The 16,894-nt window shown below is 54.5% G+C and overlaps 1 protein-coding gene across 2 annotated transcripts in view; it reads left to right on the top strand.

The window, feature by feature from the left end:
• The window catches only part of ZNF407 (zinc finger protein 407), a 385,838-nt gene extending 383,051 nt beyond the window's left edge, over positions 1-2,787 (top strand). For both annotated transcript variants that reach the window (XM_069568807.1, XM_069568808.1), the window contains one exon: positions 460-2,787. In XM_069568807.1, the coding sequence (XP_069424908.1) occupies positions 460-1,763 (1,304 nt within the window). In that variant the 3' untranslated portion in view covers positions 1,764-2,787. The remainder of the gene's footprint in view (positions 1-459) is intronic.
• The last annotated feature ends 14,107 nt before the right edge of the window (positions 2,788-16,894 follow it).

The raw sequence follows: 16,894 nt of genomic DNA, 5'->3' as shown, positions 1-16,894 counted from the left end.
CACAGCTGGTGTTTATCAAGGGCAAGTTTATAAATTCAATATGCAAAGCTTTCATTCTTCTTGTCCAATAAACAGATACACTGTAAGCTAATGTTGGAACATGGAAAGAAGATTTTCCTTTGAGTTAAAAGGAAAATGCTCTTAACACCAGCTACTGGACATCTTATTAGAAATGACCATGACTAAGGAGATGCCTTGTATTCTTTTCGCAGGAACTGGAAAGGGAGCATGGCTCTTGAGATTGTATCTGGACAGTCAGCCAGCGGTGCGGGCATCTTCCCCTCACAGCACAGCCCTGCTCTGTGTTGCTGGGAGCACCCCCGAGGCAGGCAGCTGGGGGATCTGAGTCATGGGTCATGGGGATGCTTCTGCTGAGGTTTTCCAGCTTCATAAGAACTGTCTTACTTCTAATCCTAAAAGTCACTTTTCTAGGCTCTAACTGGCCCCTCTCTCCCCTAGGCATTGTGTCCAAGTCCTATGAATGCCGCCTGAAGGGCCAGGGAGCCACCTTCGTGGAGACAGACAGCCCCTTCACAGCGGCGGCGCTGGCAGAGGAGTCTCCGGTAAAGGACAGGCCGCTTCGGAGCAGCAGGAGGCCAGTGGCTCCGCCGGAGCCAGTCCAGCAGGTCATCATCATCCAGGGCTACGAGGGCGAGTTCGCCCTGGACACCTCCGTGGAGGAGACGGCTGCGGCCACGCTGCAGACGCTGGCCCTGGCCGGCCAGGTGGCCCGCGTGGTGCACATCACCGAGGACGGCCAGGTCATCGCCGCGGGGCAAAGCGGGGCGCATGGGGGCGGCGGGGCTCCCAGCCTGGGCCTGCCGGAGCCGTTGGCCGACGGAGCCACGCAGGTGGTGGTCGTGGGCGGCTCAATGGAAGGGCATGGCGTGGACGAGCCCCTCAGCCCCAGTGGGGCCGTCATTCAGCAGGTGACCAAGCAGGAGATTCTAGACCTGGATGAGGCCGGCGTCACCCCGCCCGACGCGGCCTCGGCCTTGGACGCCCTGCTGTGCGCGGTCACCGAGCTGGGAGGGGCGGAGGGCCCGGCGGCGGCAGAGGAGAAGGGCAGGGCCGGGGCCAGGGACGTGCTGGTGCAGCTGCCCGGGCAGGAGGCAGCCGCTCCCGCTGCCCCGGAGATCCATGTGTTTCACGACGGGCCGGAAGGCGCGGCCGCCGCGGAGCCGGTGGAGGTGCTGACCCAGCTGGTGCGGCCGGCCGCCGTAATCGCATCGCAGGAGCGCACGCAGGTGGCCTTCAAGAAGGTGGTGCAGGGCATGCTGCAGTTCGCCGTGTGCGACTCGGCCGCGGCCGGCCAGCTGATGAAGGACGGCGTCACGCAGGTCATCGTCAACGAAGAGGGCACGGTGCACATGCTGGCCCGCGAGGGCTCCCAGATCATCATGCAGGAGGCCGAGGCGCGCGGGCCGCACATGGACCTGGCCGAGGCGGACGGCGAGATCTCGCAGATCATCGTCACCGAGGAGCTGGTGCAGGCCATGGTCCAGGAGTCCGGCGGTGGCTTTCCCGAGGGCGCCACACACTACATCGTGACCGAGCTGCCGCCTGGCGTGCAGGACGAGCCAGCCGTGTTCTCGCACACCGTCATTGAGGCAGCCGGCTCCCAGGAGCTCCTGCAGGCGGGGGCCGTGGTCCCCAGTGGAGCCGAACAGCTGACGAGCATGGTCATCTACACCCAGGAGGGCTCCCCAGCCGCCGCTGTCATCCAGAGCCAAAGAGACAGCAGCGAAGTCCACGAAGCCTGAGGCCGGGGCCCAGCCGCCCAGCGCTGGGCTGAGAGACCAGCACGCGAGGCTGTGTGCCCTGCACCCGCCAGCGAAGCGCGCGTCTGAGGGGCCACGGATGGCCCTGCGTCGGCCGCGTGCACGGGGCGCCGGGGACGCGCAGGCAGGAGCGCAGCCTGCAGCGGGCGGGGCTGCCCGAGGCGAGTCTGGTTTCCGGTTGGTTCTTCTGTTGTTGCTCTTCTCCCTGTTCTACCTATTGTGCCCAGAAGTTAAGTTGTTTTCTGTTTTGTTCCCACAGTGTCTTCCCGTTTCAGTTGAGAGAGGACCGTGCCCTAGCCATGGAACAGTGGCTTCAGACACGGCTGCCCTTGCAGTCCAGCATGTCCCCATTGTAACAATTTATTACATGTTTGGTTAAAAATTGCGGCTACATGTGTTACCACGTCGAAGCAGCCTGCTCCTGTTCATTTTCCTGGAAATGTTAGGATCACAGCGTCCCCAGACCAAAGGCAGCCTGTTCATTTTGTGTACCGCCTTCCTCCTCCAGACGTTGTAGGTGTGGTCCTTGCCCGGGTTGCTTCAGCTTAAAAGATTCCTCCTTAAGCCTGTGGTTAAGAAAAGCCTTGACATTTATTAAACCTTAGTTAAGAAAACCCAATGCTTCTAATTTTGACTTAGTTTCATACAATAAAGTCTATATGAAATGTGCATTCTGAAAAATACTGTTTGTATCAATATTTTGCTTTTATAACAAATGTTTCTTAATGTTGACATCATTTTCACAGGATTTATCAGTGATTTATATCCCTGTGAAAGAGCTGACATCAAACATCAGTGATAGAGAGCCATGCCCTGGCCCCCGCAGAACTGTGTGTGCCTTGCTGTGGGGTCCCTTCCACTGGGGGTGCGAGTTAATAGCCAGGTGACCCGCTTCTTAATTCAATTGCTTCCCTTCCAAAATTGTAAAACCCTCCCCTCCCCCAAACGGAAAGGTTGTTTTCTGTTTCTTTTTTCTTTGAAATAAACAGGTAGCACTAAAAGAGAAGGATGACATTTTCTTTCCAGCAGCCAACTGACGGGCAGCCATGAAACGCCAAGAGTACTTGTTCCTCGCCGGCCAGCGTCCACTCCCCTCTCCACCCATGCTGATTGTGCTGGGTTCTGCTGGCCATCTCTGCACCCCGATGCTGTGTGCTCCACGTTTGGCCCATGACCCAGGCAGATTCTGGCGACAGTAACTTAGTCTGTCATGGTTCAGTTCAGTTCAGTTCAGTCTCTCAGTCGTGTCCGACTCTTTGCGACCCCATGAATCCCAGCACGCCAGGCCTCCCTGTCCATCACCAACTCCAGGAGTTCACTCAGACTCAGGTCCATCAAGTCAGTGATGCCATCCAGCAATCTCATCCTCTGTCGTCCCCTTCTCCTCCTGCCCCCAATCCCTCCCAGCAGCAGGGTCTTTTCCAATGAGTCAACTCTTCACATGAGGTGGCCAAAGTACTGGAGTTTCAGCTTTAGCATCATTCCTTCCAGTGAACACACAGGACTGATCTCCTTGAGGGTGGACTGGTTGGATCTCCTTGCAGTCCAAGGGACTCTCAAGAGTCTTCTCCAACACCACAGTTCAAAAGCATCAATTCTTTGGCGCTCAGCCTTCTTCACAGTCCAACTCCCACATCCATACATGACTACTGGAAAACCCATAGCCTTGACTAGATGGACCTTTTTTGGCAAAGTGATATCTCTGCTTTTTAATATGCTATCTAGGTTGGTCATACCTTTCCTTCCAAGGAGTAAGCATCTTTTAATTTCATGGCTGCAATCACCACCTATTGTGGTTAGCATCTTAAAATTGTGAAGCACAGAAGGGAGAAAAGGAAGAGAACATGGTACTGTTGTGGTTTCCATCACAGTCCTGTTTCCATGCCCCCTGAGAGGTCAGCTTGGAAGCCAGCCTTGGCTGGGTGCCTGAACCCTCTGTGTCTCCCCTGACCTGGTCCTCAGAGCCCTGGGTCCCACCCATCTGAAGGCTCCTCCCTCCAAAAAAAATTTTTAAAAAGGAAAATCTCAAGCTTGACACTGCAATTCATAATTAGCTGGGTATGACTTGCCCCCGATTCTTAAAAATGGCAGGGCAGTTCCTCTCCTCTTCAACACTGTCTTCAGCAAACAGCGACAGCAGCAACTTCCGTGTGTTTTGTCGAGAGGAAGATGACCTTTACAAAGTGATGCCCCTCGCCAAGCTTCTCGTACATGTTAAAAAAAAAAAAAAAAAAAAAGTGGAGGTGGGGGGTTATTTTCAGTGGGAAAATATCTTCTTGATCATTCTTCCTGTTAGCTGCAGCCCGCAGCCTGCGGCTTGGATGCTAATTCCTAACCGCGCTTAGTCCTGTATGGCTAACCTTTCTGCCGCAGTCCTGAGTGTTGACACTGACATGCTGCAGTTTACCGTTTGTGATTTATTTAGGATAAATATGTCTCAGGTGGCATTTAATCCTTCATAAAACCAGTGTAGCCTGCAGTGTCAAACCACCACTCGTGTTGTATGTGCAATGAAAAGAGCAGGCCTTTGCATTAAAAAAAAAAAAAACTGCCCAGAAGGTGTTTCAAGGCTCAGAAGGTTTGCAGAGGATTCACTAGGCTCCTGTGTCCTGTAATTACCTGTAGAGCTGGGTTAATGTGGTCTCTCTCTCCTCTCTCATTACACAACCGGTGGAATGTGAGGGTGTTGAAGAAAACGTACAGAAGGGCGGGCCTCAGAGTAACGAGGCATGGCCCATCGTCATGCGGGCGCATTCCCTGAAACACCATCTTCCATGAGGTGCCCACGAGGAGCCTGAGCCTTCCTGGAGGTTGGGCTGGAGAAGTCAACACAACTCCAAAGAAGTGAAAAGCAGAGCAACAGAAATGGTTACTTGGAGACCGTGACCCAGGAGGAACAGCTTCTTATCAAACCCCGGCCAGGACCTTTGGTGGAGAGGCTGGGACTGCTCTGCCCAAGGCAGCATACAGAAGTGGCTGAGGTTTCTGGCTACCAGGACGGAGGGTGGGCAAGGCTCTGTGTTCACGAAGAGCTCGCAAGAGCTTTTCCGTACAAAGGGAGTTCTGGCCGTGTAAGGTCATTTAAATGAGGTGTGTGGCTCAGCCAGGCATCCTTCAGGGCCGCCTCCGGCCTGGAGCAGAGGGAGGGAGAGTCCTCCAAAACAAGCCCCCCACTGGCAGGGAACCCAGGAGCAGACAGACCCACATCTCCTGAAAGATGCAGAGAGCATTCATTTGCTTCTTGGCTTTGAGAACCAAGTGACTGTAAGATGGTATCAGTAAGATGGTGTCAGTGGAGCCCTGAAAATTCCATTCAACCCAGACATGTGAGTGCAGAGCGCTAGAAGACACCCGGAGGAGCCGCGGTGAATCTTTGCTCAGCCACCTGGTCCTGAGAGGCCACTGTGCAGAGCGCACAGAGGTCCAGGCCTGGTCACACCCGACGGCAGCTCAGCCCCAGCCCCGCTCTGTGCAGCAGGGCCCGGCTGCCTGGTAGAGCTGGGCCTGTGGGAAGTTCCCTAACAGCAGGGAGCGTTTGCATCTCTCAGTCACAGCACATCTATCGTGATCCTGAACATAAAACAATGGCGTCAGGAAAGAATTGAAGAACCAGCTTAGAATCCTAACCCAGAGCAGGTTCCGGGAGGAGAATGAGGAAAGGAGAAAGGCCCTTCGTGGAGTAAACCACAGAAAGCGCGGGGAGTCATCCCTCCTCTTCCTGTTGAATGTTAGCCCACCGTGGAAGAGAGCGCCCCTCGCACTTGAGCAGCCTCCTCCTGCTCCATCTTGCTGAAGGATACAATCCCTTTTCTGCTCCTCTAGGGTGATATCATTTTACATGAAGGAAAAAGTTCGCTCAGATGGCAGTTATACGTTTCGGAAGCACCTTCTAATCAGGGATTGGTGATTCATTATTAGCTTCAGCGGGCGATCCATCTGACATGTAAGGGGAAAAAATTAGCAGCTGTCACTGCCTGATGAGTTAATTTCCTGATATGCCTGACACTGAAAAGCCATTTGGAGACATGGCAGCGGCTGACGGGAAACCTGGCGCCGCTCGTAACTGGAGACAGAGCAGGGCCGGGCAGGGTGGCGTTCGGCCTGGCGCAGGCGCTCCCTGTGTATCCTGCGCCCTGGTCCAGAGCCCCGTGCGTCCAGGAGCCTGCAGCAGGGATGCGGGCCTGACCTCGGAGAGGAGGCGCATCACATTCTCCTTCTACTGGGCCTCTTGGCAATTTCCATAACCGGAGCTCAGTTCAATCGTGGGATGACGGTTTGTCACCGTGAAAAGTTGCCCTGTGAAGTAAACATTGTGGAGACTCAGGAGGAGGGAGTGAACGCAGAGGAAGTGGGTGGCTGGGGGCTCGCAGGCCCGAAGGCAGAGCCAGGCCTCCCTCCAGCCCTGTGCCTGAAGGGTGCATCCCCAGGGGCCCCACTGCCAGCCAACAGCTTGGGAGAAAGCCAGAACGTTTTCTAATACCTGATGTGTTAGTCGCTCAGTTATATCTGACTCTTTGCGACCCCGTGGACTGCAGCCCACCAGGCTCCTCCACCCATGGGATTCTCCAGGCAAGAATAGTAGAGTGGGTTGCCATTCCCTTCTCCAGAGAATCTTCCCAACCCAGGTGAAAAACAAAGGCCTCTCGATCTTAGCCAAAAGGCCAAGAAGATGGAAACTAGGAGCAGAGAGTGTAGGGACAACTTGTATCCCCACGAGGGATGTACACGGTGTGGGTGGGAGAAGGCACTGCCTGAAGGTTTTGTGTGGAGGTGCCCAGAATGGACACCAGTGCTGTTGACACCTGAGCCCTCCTGGGCAGCAACAGTTGGGAGACTGTACATATTATGAAAATAAGGTCAGTCAGTCATCGCAGTTGCTTCCTGGGTTCAGGTCTGCAAAGTCAGTGAAGCAGAGGCCCCTGGAGGAATCCTCATCTGGAGAAACAAGCATGAGAACCTGGTCACTCCAGCTCAGCCCGGGGTTCCTGGTCTCATCTCTCGGTTGGATGCAGGGCGTGTAGGATACCTTGAACCCAGCCGGGAGCTGGACAGAACGACCCGGCCCTCACGTGGCCACAGAGGCCTGCTGGGAGAAGGAAATAAATCCATGATAAGCCTCTCAGTCAGAATCATTCACTTACTCCATGGCTCTGCATTTTCAATACCTTTTAATAAATTCTTTTAAAATGAACTAATTTCAGCATGACTTTGAGCATCAGGAGCAGACCATTTATCAGCGGGATAAACAGGAGCGCGTGGACCGGTCCACACTGGCAGCGTTTCCAGTCATTGCAGGATGGCTTGTGCTACTCGTCAGATGATTTTCTAAGAGGAAGGAGAAGAGCAGCACAGAGTCAAGGTTTGGGTTTTCATTTCCACACTGGGTTCATGTGCAGAGACCTGGAACTTCATTCAGACTTGTCTGGGACAGCCGGCGGCTCCGGCGCAGGATGCGGGGAGGGTGGGGTGGCCGGGAGGTGGCTGGAGCGAGGTGTCTTTAGCGGGACAGCCTTTGGGGAGCTCCACCACCCCCCAGAGCCTCGCAGGTCCTTGGAGCCATCCTGACCCGTCTGAAAATGAGGCCTGAGCCAGAAAGGAAGCGCGGCCGCCTAGCTGGGTGCATGGTCGGCCTCTGCCCTGCGCTGATGCGCACAGGTGAGGGCGTTCTACCGTCAGAGCTACCAGAGGGGCCACTTACAGAGCCTGGCATCGAAGCTTATCACCTCGCTGCTAACCCGGAGGAGTCACAGCCAGCCCACAAGTCACAGCCTCACCGAGAGGGAGGCGCTGCGAGACGGCGCTGGGCTCTGGCCGTGACACTAGTGATTTAACTGGGGTGCAGGGCGCCCCCACCCTGCGCCAGGATGTGGTCTCTGGGCACGTGGGAAGGGAGGGCCCAGTGTGAGCTGTGCAGGCCCACCCAGTCCCTGCCCTTCCCAGAGCCCAGGGGCTCATCCTCCATCTCTGTTTCCCCAGCAGAGCATCAGTTCAAGGGCACAGACACCTTTGGTCTTGGTGGTGAGCGCGGCTTGGGATGCCCTGGGCCCTCAGCTGGCCATTGTGAGTGAGTGAACGGGCAAACACGAGTCTTTTATTCTGCATCAGTTTTCCTTACTATTTCCATTCCTTTCCATGTTTTTAGTCATCATTTTCTCAAGTAACAAAAACCTCTGACACAAGTTGAGCAGTAGATGCGGCTTGCACACGGTTCTTGCTGTGTGTCGAGTGGCCAATGCACATTTCGCACCTTATTTCCCCCTTTGGGTGGGATTTCTTGATGAGGAGGGTCCTGAGACCGAACGTCAACACTGAGCCGGGTTCACACGTGGTCTTGTCATACATATCAAGGTGACTTTCTGAGCTTTTGGTCAACAGGAGTGGATGGCAGGTTTCCTCTTCACTCGTGACCATCACAGTTTTAAGGGAAGCGTAGTAGTGCCCGTGGCAGCAGGCTAAATATGTTCTGTTAAGATCGGAATTCTGTGCGCTCATCCCCACTTCTCTCTCACCCTGAGGTCCAGGGCCAGTGCTACTTATTCCACCCATTCTTCCTTCCTTGACGCGCGTGACAAGAAATCTCGGTGCCCACGGTGGTCTTGAACAATCACGACTTTTCTGGAGCGAGATCTTTGACTCTACCGGCGTGTGAAGCAGCAGACATCCGTCCAGTCCAGACCACGAGCCCACTCGCACACACAGCTGCGTCCCTGGTGCGGGCGGGGTAAAGCCAGTCCGTTGGAGCCACGCCGCAAGGAGGGAAATAATTCCAAGCGTAGCTGGTGGAGAAGGCACGCTTTCACACCTCCGCACCTCAGGAGTCGGGAAGCATCTGTGTTAGCTTAGATCCAGCCAACGCTGTGTGCATCGTTATGGAGCAGGTCTTGGTGGGGGACATCTGGGGAGGGGGGCCTTGGAAAGAGCGGCAGGTATCTGGCCACCCCGAGGCTGAATTTCCAGTCACTTCCATGCTCTCAGGAAGGAGGCTCGCGCTCACCAGTGCAAACACATCTGGGTGGGACAGGACACAGGCCTCCTCTTGGCCAGAAGGGTGCGGTCCTGCATGGGACAGCTCCAGGGAGGCTGTGGTCCCAGCTCGGGGTCTGGGGTGCTCTGACATCTAGCGATTGGACACAGGAGTGCCATGGAGCCCCTGCGGTGCTGGGACAGCTCAATCCAGCCAGCAAGTCTCCACCCAGTCCACCCGCCTGCTGGGCAAGGGCATTCCCTGAGTGGCCCGAGTCCTCCCAGGGCATGGGAGGCCGGGCTGCACTCATTGCCCCCTCCCCCCGGCCCCGCCACTCTTGGGCTGGCCTCTCTCTCCCTGCTGCTCTTTCCGTTCATCTGGAATGGTCCCTGGCCTTCCCCACCTCCTGCATCGGCACACCTTGTCCAGGCCCCCAGCGTTAGGTCCCCCGCAGAGGGGATTCCTGCCCGCAGCCTGATGGATGGGGAGCAGGCGGCAGAAGCCCGGGTTCCCGTCCTGCCATCTGAAGGCAGATGGTGACTTGTGCTTCTGCCCTGAGCTGCTCCTGGGCAGCAGGTCCTCACAGGTTCCCTGCCCTGCAGCCAGGGGGAGGGTGCCCAGGGGCACTGCCCTGCATCCCCGCCCCTGAGGTTGGGGGCTAGCAACCTTCTCAGCATGCGGTGGTGGCTGGCCGCGTTTAGGTGCCGTGCGATCCGGACACTGAGCCAGGCTGGTTTCCTCAGCGGGGACAGATGACTGCCAGCCTCCACTTTCTCCGGGTGCCTCTCTCCCTCACGTACTCCTCCACCTGTGACACTTGGAATCTGCTCACTGGTGGGTACTGCTGTGATGGCAGAGCCGGGTTGGGTCAGTGGCAAGGGCCCTGGGTGGGGGGAGGCTTCCTAGGCTCGAGACCGGGGAGGGCAGCTGGGGGAGAGGCCCACCCCACATCTCTCCTAAAACAGCCTCCTGCCATCCTCTCCGAAGCCTCCTGCCCTGAGGACCCTGTCCAGTGCTGGACTCCTGCTTGGAGGACGAGCCCACTAGTTCACATGGTCCTGCGTTTTACATGGAATGGAAATTTTCCGCAGTGTCCTAACGGTGGCCAGCAGCACTCAGGGGCCAGAATGGTGGCAGGCTTCTGTCTCAAGTCTTCTGAATGTTTTATCTTCTTAAAGCGTTGTTGTTGTTGCTTGTTTAGGGCAGTTGAAGGTGAATAGCTCTTCCAACCCAAGGAAAACTGGGCTGAATGTGAACTGACTCCCTGCAACACCCACCTCTCAATTTTGTACAGTAGCAGGTGGCTGCCCTGTTGACCTCTGAAGGACTCCCCAGGACTCTGATCTGGATTCTGGATTCACAGAAACGTGTTCTGTCAGGCATGCCATCTTTTGGGTCAAGGCCTATGTACTGGAAGGTTCAGATGGTACCCCTCAGCAGGGCCAGTCTCTCTTCCCATTCACTCTCAGCCCCAATTCTTCTTGCTGTGTTCATGAGCCCTTCCTAACCACCGACTAGAAAGTGGCCCCCACGTCCCTGAGTGTCAGGAAGTAACTTGCCTCTTGTTGCCGGTCAGCTGTGTATCCACCCGGGACTGATCTCCTTGAGAGCAGGTCGCCCATAACCATCCCCACCAGGCCCGCAGGCTGTGCGTGAGCACTGCCTTCTCAGAGTGGATTGGAGGGTCTCCAGGATTGTCACGAGTTACCGTGGCAACCTGAAAATTAACATCTGGAGTCTTTGGCCAGTCTCGTTTCTCTGGAAATCTGGGGGAGATGAATGAGGAAGATGTTGTCTTTCAAACAAAGAAGCCGGGCAAGAAGCTCTCCCTTCCTCCTGGCTTCAAGTCAGACCACTCGGACACCTCGTGGTTTTTACAATAAACGAATTCGCTTACACGATCCCCACAGAACAGGCCTGTGCACATTTTCATTCCTTAATCCGAGTCCGAAGTCATTTTTTTAAGCTTTTCTTTAAATTTACCAAAAATATTTTTTAGCAACTGTCTCATGTCCTTCAAAGCTAGGAATGAAACCCTGGTGAAAAGCCTGGGCTTTGCCAGAGTGACATGAGGGGAGGCAATCACGATGGCTGTTTTTAAAATGAGCTGAGAAAGGTGGAAATGCACTCTTCTCCAGAGGAGCCACTTTGGCTGAAAAGATTGGCTCTTCCTTGAGGGTTTTATCCAGGGCAGATCAGGGTGGCCAGGCCAGAGCAACATCTAGTCTGCAGAGGCCTGAGCACGCCTCCCAGGAGACATGACTGCGCCATATCTGCACGGGTATTTACACGGGTTCATCCTGGATGTTTCCACCAGCAGGCACCTCAATCACTCTATGTATTACCCTCAGGTTCAACACAGCCTCTCCCCTCTCCTGGGAGAAGTGTGTCACCGGAGACCGCCCCTGATGGCCATCTTCAGCCGCTGGTCCTCACCTTCCACACAAGCCTTTTCCCGGCTCAGCTTTCCTCTCCCATCGAGATCGCCTCACCCTGACCCCTGTCTCTCTCTCTCGGACTTCCCACTTTTCAAGCCACAAAGCGGACTCACGTCTGCTGCATTTCAGCCCCTTGACTTGCCTATTACCAATTGCAAAGGTCATTTTGAGTGTGGTTCAGTGTAAATCACCTCATCTCTGAGGACACGATTTTCCCTCTCTCTCCCTGGTTTCCAGGTGCCCCCCTCCTCTGGGCCCCACCACCACCACCTAGACCTCTCTGCTCTGGGCCTGTTGATTTTTAACAGCTCCCCTGGGACCTGGGCGAAAGGGAGTCCTCAGACCCGCTGCTCTCAAGGATGAGATTTATATGTTCACTGCTTGGCTGAGGAGGTGAGGTGGGGGGAGGTGGAAAGCATATTTCTAGGACAAAGTGAAGACAACTGAAGCCAAACATAGAGTCTACCAGCATCTTCTCCGTAGAGGCAGTGACGACGGCTTTCAGAACCAAAGGGCGTGAAGAGTGGAGGAGGCTCGTCAAGATGACCTCAACCCCATGGGGCCTGGGATGTGCGTGCCTGTGTGTGCGAGAGGGGGAGCGTGTATGCTTGAGTGTGTGTGTCAGTGCAAGTGTGTTGGGAGAAGCAGTGACCCGGGGGCTTTGAGGATGTCTGCCTCTGACCTCCTGAGACATCACCCATCCAACTGGCTCTTTCCAGAAGGTTCTACCGTGCAGCAGGGTGAGCAATGTCCCAGGCCTGAGAAACCAGGTCCTTGGTCAGTCTCCAGGGAGGGACGGTGTATTCTGGGTCTTCTGAGCAGCAGGCAGTCTTTGAGGAGGCAGCTGAGGACCCCCACCAAGACCACCAAGGACCACCAAGACCCCCACCCCCAACCCAGAGAGGTAAACGTGGCGGGTCTGAGTTAGGGCAGCCTCAGGCAGGAAGATGTGGGCCTCAGGGAGGGGCTCTGGGCCTGGCCTCCCGCCTGTGCCCTGGCCCTTCTGGAAGGTTCTCTGCACTTCCGTACCCCTCCACCCCTGCTTCTCCGTGAATGTAATCGGGTGGCTCTGAGGACAAACAGGAGTATGCTGAGTTCCTTCAGGGGAAAATGTTCTGCAAAGTCTGAAACTCATATTTTGTTATCCCATCACCATGGGATGCTGTTAGCGAGCTGGAAACAACAGTAATGACAGCTGTGGACACTGGGTCAGCCGGGAACGTGCCGAGGGGCCTCCCTGCTGGATGTGAGCGTGCCTGGCCCCTGGTCTCCCAAGGGTGTGGTGGAGTCGAAGGACCCCCGCGCCGGGAAGAGGATCGCGGAGGCGCCCAGATGAGTCAGGCCCAACCCGGGGTGCGCCGTCAGCGGGGGCCCCAGGCTCCGTCCTCAGCCCACGTGGGAACGCCGCAGAGGTGGGGGACGCCGCGGGGAGGTACGGGTGTCACAGCGTGGGCCATGGGCTCAGGAACGAGGCTTCGGTGGATCCGAGGATGGTTAGGATTCCGCGGGTGGAAGAGGAGCCTGTCCAGGTGGGGAACCCAAGGACCAGAGGTAGGGCCGAGTGCAGCAGCGCTTCTCCAGCCCCAGGCGCCCGGGGACGCAGGCTCGGACGCAGGCTCGGACAACGTCCGCACCCCCGCAAGCATCCGTGGGAGGGAGACTCCCATCTGAATGCACGGCCATCCCGGGCCCCCCGGGGGGCTCCTGTCACAGCCTCTGCCGCTCACACCCCCGCCCAGGCCCTCGCTCATTCTGCACACAGGCCCTGGAATGAAAATTCTGCCATTACCAAAACTATTGGAATTATAGTCCCTACTCTTACTAGTTCTGAAAAACCGAGGGAAGACAACTCTCCTAGGTCGTGAGGACACTTGAAGCACCATCCATCTCTGGCAAAATAGTTCACGAAAGAAGCAACCCGTGGAATTCCTTTGTAACGTTTTGGGACTCTCTCATCAGTGGAGCTCAATGGGTGTCTCTCCCCACTAACTTTTCAGATGTTCTGTTGAAGCACAGTTGTGCACAGCAGGGTGTACACACTGCTCATGGGTAGCTCTGTGCATTTCCAGAGACTCAACCCAGCTGCATGACCGGAAACAGGACGTGGCCTCTCCTGTCCCCATGAGTCACAGCACGCAGGGCCCAAGGCCATGGTTCATCCTGCCTGCTCGGTACTCGGTACTGTGGAGGGCAGGGCATGCGTGTTACATCTGTGAGGTCACCCACGGCACGTGTGCAGCGGGGCTCACACCCTTAGACTGGTGCATCTGAGAGAGGGAACATGCAGGTGGACAGTGGCCAGGCCATATATAAGGTGGGGCTCTGACCCACACCTGCAGCCCAGGAAGCCTGTCCCCTTGACAGAAATAAACAGCCGGATGGCTCTCAGCAACAACAACCCCAGAAGCTACTCATTAACTTCTGTAACAACTGGCACCAAAGGCCTAAGATTGGTTGACAGCTGGCAGCATCCCTAAGTTTGGTCTTCTCTTCCAACTGGAACACCCAGAGAAAGCCGGCTATGGTCCCGAATCCATCCTTTCCTCAAGATTGCTTTGTTCTTCTTGCCTTTTGCATATACATATGAATTTTGGAATTACATTTGTCATTTTCCACAGGGAAAGAAAAACACCTGCAAGTTTGATTGGGATTATATTTAACCTAAATGTCGATTTTAGGAAAATTCAGTTCAGTCTCTCAGTCATGTCTGTCTCTTTGCAACCCCATGGACTGCAGCACACCAGGCTTCCCTGTCCATCACCAACTCCTGGAGTTTACTGAAACTCATGTCCATTGAGTCGGTGATGCCATCCAACCATCTCATCCTCTGTCGTCCCCTTCTCTTCCTGCCTTCAATCTTTCCCAGCATCAGGGTCTTTTCCAATGAGTCAGTTCTTCGCATCAGGTGGCCAGAGTATTGGAGTTTCAGCTTCAGCATCAGTCCTTCCAGTGACTATTCAGGACTGATTTCCTTTAGGATGGATTGGTTTGATCTTGAAGTCCAAGGAGGAAAATTAACATCATTTAAATATTTAGTCCTCCAATCCATGTCCCTGTATTTTTATCTCTCAATTTTTTTTTCTTTTTAAAGTGTTTTAAACTGTTAGGCCCAAAGGGCTTACATGTGTTTTATTAGATTATTTCTTGATATTTATTGGATTTGCTTTAGATATTTATTAGATTATTTCTAGATGATCTAGTAAACTGATGACCGTGGCAGTATTGTAAATGCTACCACCTTGCAGTTCCATCCTGTGTTTGTTGCTGGTATGCAGAAATAGAATTGTGTTTGGATATTCACCTGGTAGACAAAAATCTGCGCCCCCCCCCCCCCGACTTCAACTTTTTCAGTTCCTGGTTTCTGTCTGTGTCTGGTGAGGGGCTGTGTTTGTCACGCTCTTCATGGGACATTGCTGCCACCAGTCGCTGCAAGGCCCCTCTCTGGTTTGGTTTTTCTGTTTATCCCTTTGATCTCATTTCCTCCTGCTCCCTGACAAACAACCGTATTCATGTGTCTCCTGCCCATCTCTCTGTCTGCTCTCTGCTTGCCGGTGGGGCTGAGAGTGTCTTCTCGTCTTTTGGGCTTTGGAGTTTCCCACTCGGCAACGCTGCTCTTCATGATCCTTGCCCATCCACCGTGCTGCCCTGAACCTGGTTGGGGTTTAGAATTCCTGCCTTTTTCTACTTGCCTTTATCTGAAAACATGAGACCAGAGCTGAAAAGGGGGGTCGGTCTTTCTGGCTTCTGGCCACCATCAGCTCACGGAGACTGGGACAGTGGTACGTTAGCCGCCACTATAGGTGAGCAAGGAAAGCCCCCAAGTTAAAGTTCATGGCCGCGTGGTCCTTAATGCAGGTCTGGAGCGGGCGTCTCGCTGCGGCTGTGGGCGGGGCTTCCTAGGAATGGAACAAAAACCTGGAAGTAGCGGTCAGGACAGCTGAGAGGGTCTCTGTGAGCGTCACTGTGAGCCCGTCACTCACGGAGCCTGCAGCTGGCCTTGTGACGCGGCAGCACGCCCAGTTCATAAGCGGTGGTTAAGAATCTAATAATGTCCATCACCACGTTAGGCTTCCTGCAGTAAAATAGCATATTCCTTATCACAGTGCTCCCGTTATGTATCCCGTAAGGCCAACAGAGGCATAGGTGCTGTAAGTTGGAATAAAAACATAACCCCCAACGCACGTGCATGAGAACAAATGCAGACTGGAGGTGCAAGGGTGTTAGGGCATCATTTTGAGGGGGGGCCTTATTTCTCATGTTCTCCCCGCCTTCTTTGTCTTTTTATGCTGGAGTTTAGTTTCCAGGGGAATTTAGTTTCAGCATACTTAGTGTCTGGGCTTCCCCAACAGCTCAGCGGGGGTGGCTCCTGTCAATGCAGGAGGCACAGGAGACGCGCGACTGCTGGGACAGGAAGACGACGCCCTGGAGGAGGAAATGGCACCCACTCCAGTACTCTTGCCTGGAGAACCCCATGGACAGAGAAGCCTGGTGGGCCGCAGTCCATGGGGTTGCAGAGTCAGACACAACTGAGCACGCATAGTTGTTTCGTATTTTAGTTTGCTCTTCCCAACTCTTGCCCTGTATCTCTGCTTCAAAGACCTCTGAGTTTTCCTGTCTTGGTTAGAGGTCAAGTCTTAGGTCCCAGATATGCCCAGTTCTTGTCCCCGTAATAAACGTGTGTCACGTGAGCCCGCTTCCGGCGTGGCCCAGCCCGACAAGGCAGGATTCCCCGGGGCCAGCACACCGCCTTCTGAGTGATGCCGCTTCCCCAAGAGACTGTGTCAGGAGCAGGGAGGAGAGAGAAGGCTGGGCTGGCAGGAGCGCCTGGGGCCTCAGGGAGGGGATGAGGGCTCAGAAAGTCGGGGCCCCGGAAGCCACATGATACAGAACTTCCCGTTTTCCTGAGTCTGGCCAAAATCTCCCCAATTCATTAAATACCCAGCAGGGAAAATTCCAAATCAGATATCAAATCTCTGTATTACATTCCACCAAGTCACATTTATTTTTATGTCTGATGTAGCCGACATCAAATAAACAGTTATTATAAAAATTGGGGGCATCACAACTCTGTGACATGGCCAACCTTTAAGAAAAATGAATGATTTATTTAAAAGGTTGGATGTGTCACAGAAGCATCTAAATCAGCAAGTGAAAAATCAGACATCCCGGCAGCCGGGCAGCAGGAGGGAGAGGACGGCGGCGGGTGGGGGGTGTGTGTGGGGGGCGGCGGGAAGGATCTAGAGTAAACGGGAACACGTCTTCCTCCAGGAAATCAGAAAACGGTGTGAGTGTGACGGTCCATGGCCGACAGGAAGGCGGCCAGGATGTACGCACTTCGCGTCGCCTAAAGAAGACCTGTTCACACCTCACTGCAGGAACCCTTTCTGATTTGACCGTGATACGCTTTTACTGTTAGTGGGTTTTAGGGTGTGCCCAGGCCTGTGTTTTACTCCCAGAAATCTTGAGGTGCTGATCGCCCTACCAGCAAGCGTGCATATGTGTGTGTGTGTGTGTTTGTGTGTGTGTGTTTCTCTGTGTGTATGTGTGTTGTATGTGTTTGCATGTGTTGTGTGTATTGCGGGTGTTGTGTGTGTGTTGTGTTTTTGCATGTGTTTGCGTTGTGTGTTACATGTTTGTGCATTGTGTATGTGTGTTTCTGTGTATTGTGTGTTTGTGTTGTGTGTTTCTGTATGTGTGTAATGTGTGTGTTT

The sequence above is a fragment of the Ovis canadensis genome, chromosome 23, assembly GCF_042477335.2.
Source record: "Ovis canadensis isolate MfBH-ARS-UI-01 breed Bighorn chromosome 23, ARS-UI_OviCan_v2, whole genome shotgun sequence".
NCBI classification, from domain to species: Eukaryota; Metazoa; Chordata; class Mammalia; order Artiodactyla; family Bovidae; genus Ovis; species Ovis canadensis.
This window is presented reverse-complemented; position numbering and strand designations above follow the sequence as displayed.